The sequence below is a fragment of the Hippoglossus stenolepis genome, chromosome 16 (genome assembly GCF_022539355.2).
Source record: "Hippoglossus stenolepis isolate QCI-W04-F060 chromosome 16, HSTE1.2, whole genome shotgun sequence".
NCBI classification, from domain to species: Eukaryota; Metazoa; Chordata; class Actinopteri; order Pleuronectiformes; family Pleuronectidae; genus Hippoglossus; species Hippoglossus stenolepis.
Window position 1 is genome coordinate 13,030,767 of NC_061498.1, and position 4,200 is coordinate 13,034,966.

At 47.7% G+C, this 4,200-nt stretch overlaps 1 protein-coding gene across 1 annotated transcript; it reads left to right on the forward strand.

Annotated features, from left to right (window-relative positions):
• The first annotated feature begins 283 nt into the window (after window positions 1–283).
• Window positions 284–3,578, forward strand: uncx (UNC homeobox). Its single transcript, XM_035179816.2, has 3 exons — window positions 284–661; window positions 1,161–1,336; window positions 2,186–3,578. The coding sequence occupies exons 1-3, from the start codon at window positions 403–405 to the stop codon at window positions 3,257–3,259; spliced, it is 1,509 nt and encodes a 502-aa protein (XP_035035707.1). The 5' UTR covers window positions 284–402; the 3' UTR covers window positions 3,260–3,578.
• Window positions 3,579–4,200: the final 622 nt, after the last annotated feature.

Consider the following 4,200-nt stretch of genomic DNA (forward strand, 5'->3'; position numbering starts at 1 on the left):
TCTGGCCTAAGCCATCCGCCTTGCAGCCTCCCCTTCCCCGGGAGTCAGCGAGCCCTTCCTCCCGGTGGGTCCCCCCGTGTAGTTGCCATGTAGTTCTTATCAAAGCCCTCCTGTCTTGTTGTGACAGCTCTGATATTGTTTATTGAGGTGGATGTCAGCTTTAATTAGCAATCGATACGGGGAGCGTCTGCAGAGCGCGCCTCTGACGTCAGCGCCCATTACCGCTTCTCATTGGGTCTCATATTCCCAGAGCCTGGGCTAATTATTGGGAGGTTCATGTGGATAAAGTCGGAGCTCATCCCTCCCCTCCGCATCATGTCCCCTGCTCGCTGGCCACACTCGCTGCATGCTTTTTAAATTCCCATCGCCGGCCTCCAGACGTCGTTTCCTCTCGCCTGCGGGATGATGGACAGCAGGATACTGGATGCACCTCACGCCCAGTTCGGAGGCTCTCTCGGCGGGATGGTGGGCTTCCCGTACCATCTGAGCCACCATCACGTTTACGAATTAGCCGGGCATCAACTTCAATCTGCGTCCGCGGTCCCCTTCTCGATAGACGGATTACTTAATGGCTCCTGCACGGCGTCGGTGGGTAATTCCAACCCCCTCTTGTCTTCGGGCTGCGGGATGAATGGAGATAATCAGCAGTACAAACTGACAGGTGAGCCACGTTGCGCAGCCGCCACACAATAAAGCGCCTCGTCCAGGCTGGGTCTGCTTTGCGCACAGACGCAAAACAGACGCGCACAAAAGGCTGGAAGGTGCGATACAAGTTGTCGTCTTGTTTCTTTTGATAAAGCTCACGCGCGCAGGCGAGCGGTGGGGTTGTGCAGTCTCTGCTCCCACTTCATCTCCACCAGCGAGAGGCTTTTGCACACAAGCCAAAGCAATGCTCCTGTCAGGGTGGTAAACAGTAGAACAAGGACATTGCGAGCGTAAATTCAGAAAATGGGTTTTTTTTATAGACTCCTCAGGCTGCAAAAGACACCAAAAAAAATCAAAAATTCTTCAGCTGTAAAGTTTGAAAAAAAAAATACTCTGCTCACACATTGAACCGATATTGTCAAATTGGTGTTTGATTATTGCAATCTGAGGAAAAATAAATACACAGGCTGAGTAACTAATCCTTTTGTTGACATGTGCTCTCGTTCTGCTGCTAGACTCGTTGGACCCAGACAAAGATAGCCCCGGTTGCAAGAGAAGAAGAACTCGCACAAATTTCACTGGTTGGCAGCTGGAGGAATTAGAAAAGGCTTTTAACGAGAGCCACTATCCCGACGTGTTCATGAGGGAGGCGCTGGCTCTGCGGTTGGACTTGATAGAATCAAGGGTTCAGGTAAATATTGGTTTTGTTCCCTCATATTGTAGGCTAGATATTTTTAATTTTAATTTGTATGTGTGTGTATTTTTTTTCCTTTGCTTATAATTCATGATAATGGAGCAGGGCTTCATTTTTTCATGACATGGACAAATATAGAATAAATCTTAGCATACAGGCCAATTTGGGGTCATAATATGACACATAATTAGCAATAGTTATCCTACAAAATTTTCAAAATAGCTTATATGAGTCAAATAAGATCATTTATGTTGCAATTTTATTTAGAAAAATATTTGAGCCTTCTATTTTATTATTGTTATTATTAATAACAAAATAATTTAGTCAGAGACCTTGACTCAAAGATTTTCTATTGTATTGAAAATCCTTTATAAACAAAGACCAAAAATATTTTATGCACAATCTACAATCTTTTAACTGCAGCAATATAAGTGCAAAAAATATGGAATTATTTTTGTTTCAAGAATTTTTGCTGTTGATTGAAAAAATTGAAAAGTGCAAAACTTGTTAGGTTTTTGTGAAAATTGCAAAGTTTGTACTGGAAAATGATGCAATTATGATGATTATTATCACAATTACTAAGACTTGTAAAACTGCAAACCAATAATTTAGGTTGAATGTCAAACCTCGCTCATCTTTCTCCAAACTTTGTCCTGCCCTGATGCACACACTGGTGTTTAATGAAAGGCCTAATTAAAGGCCTGCATACCAAACAGCCATGAGCAAATGAAACCTCACTACCTGTTTAATTACCATATTGTTAAGACACCGACAAATCCTGCTCCAATTAACGTTCCCCTTGTAACTGCTCATCACACGTGTTTCTGTGTGTCTCCATGTGTGCAGGTGTGGTTCCAGAACCGCAGGGCGAAGTGGAGGAAAAAGGAGAACACAAAGAAAGGTCCGGGTCGACCTGCTCACAACGCCCACCCCACCACCTGCAGCGGGGAGCCCATGGACCCGGAGGAGATCGCCCGGCGAGAGCTGGACAGGATGGACAAGAAGAAGCGCAAGCACGAGCGCCGGCTGCTCAAGTCCCAGAACAAGCTCAGTTCTGGGGATTTATTTCACACCCCGGGGTCGGACAGCGACAGCGGGGTGTCGCATGTGACCGACAGTGACCACACCACGGGCCCGCCTTTTGACTCCGTGGGGGGGAGTCAGTCGCAGTCGAGCTGCGACCAGTCGCCTCGCCATCTCCAGACGCAGAACCAGAACCAAAGACTTATGGACCGGGACGCTGGCGGATCCGAGCTGGACTCGCCCGACGCCAGCCACCGGACCAGCCTGTGCTCCGGCAGCAGCAGGGCCTCCGGGCTACAGAAGCTCAACCCTTTCAGCGTCGAGAGCCTCCTCTCGGACTCCAGACCGAGACGCCACCCCGCGGCCTTACCCCCCTCACGGCCTTTGATAGGGAAAGGACACTTCCTTCTCTATCCCATCACGCAGCCGCTTGGATTCATTGTTCCCCAAACTGCTCTGAAGACGACGACAACAACAACAACAACATCAGCATCGTCCTCGTCGGCTGCAAACTCTGGCGGTGACTCCCCGCACGAGAGGCACCAGGCGGGCGGCCGCTGCAGCAGCGTCTCTGCGGGATGTAGGAGCAGCTCGCCGGACTGCGCGGACGCCGCGCCACGGGGGCAGGTGGGGTCAGAGGACCAGCCCGGTTCACCGCACACCAGCCCGCCCAGGGCCGCGTTCCCCCCCGGCAAACACACCCACACCACCTCCGTCATTTGCGGCGACTCGACTTTCACCCACGAACACGTCAGCAGCCCACAGCCGCTCAGTGCAAAGCCTGTGGACGCAGACAGAAACGAGCCTTTAGAGATCCAGGACCGGCCCGAGTGCGTCCTCAGTGACAGTCCAGCAGAAACAAAGACAGACTCAAAAGAAGATGTCGACATGGAATAAATCTCTGGGGGTAAAAACAACAACAACAATCATAATAATAATAATAATGCAGATACACATTGATATAACCTCTAAACGACACCTTCCATTAGGCCAAAGCTTAACCACAATCTTCGCATCCAATATCTAGGTTTCCCCCCAATGACATTTTTTGACAATGGTGTGCTCTCTCTCTCCCCCTCTCTCTCTGCGAGTGTGTGTGTGTGTGTGTGTGTGTGAGTGTGTGTGTGTCAGGAGTCTCTATAGATATTCCTTTTAATGTGTGATAACTTGTCAAAAAAAAAAAAAATCACAAGACCATGAGACCAACGAAAATCCTCAAGAGCTGTAAAAAGGTATTATACTATTTATATATGTAAGTTTTTTTTTTTCTTAAATAAATCTATTGTATACAAGCACCTCGAACCGTGTGAGACCTTAAATAGCTGCACATGTGCAGTCACCACTGTACAGTACGAGGAAAGGGCTTTCTTAAAAAGGGAAATCTCGTGTTGTACTTTTGTATATTGCCTTAACAAATTTATTCATCTATAAGCCCCCCGCTGAAATGAGGTTACGAGCCCGGGGGCGAAAAGGACCCGCTCAACTCCTGCAGAGTTTTGATATGAAAGTAATTATTTTCCCGGTGGCTACTGCAGGGGGATTCAGTTTATTTTAGCTCAAAGGGGGTTATAATACATTACCGATTTCTAGTGATATGAAATCACATAAACTTCCCAAGAATAATAGAATTAGCATGAAAAGGCCTGGGTGTCAAATTGAAATAGGAAAATAATAGCCCCGGCAGCTGGGAGTGTGTGTGTTTGTGCATATTGGATAGGAGATGGGGATTCGTGGGGAGGCATTTTCATGAGCTTTTTTACTCCCATGCACCCCCCCCCCTCTTCTTCTTCCTCTTCCTCTCTCTCTCTCCCTCTCTCTCTCTCCACTTTGTCAGGGGT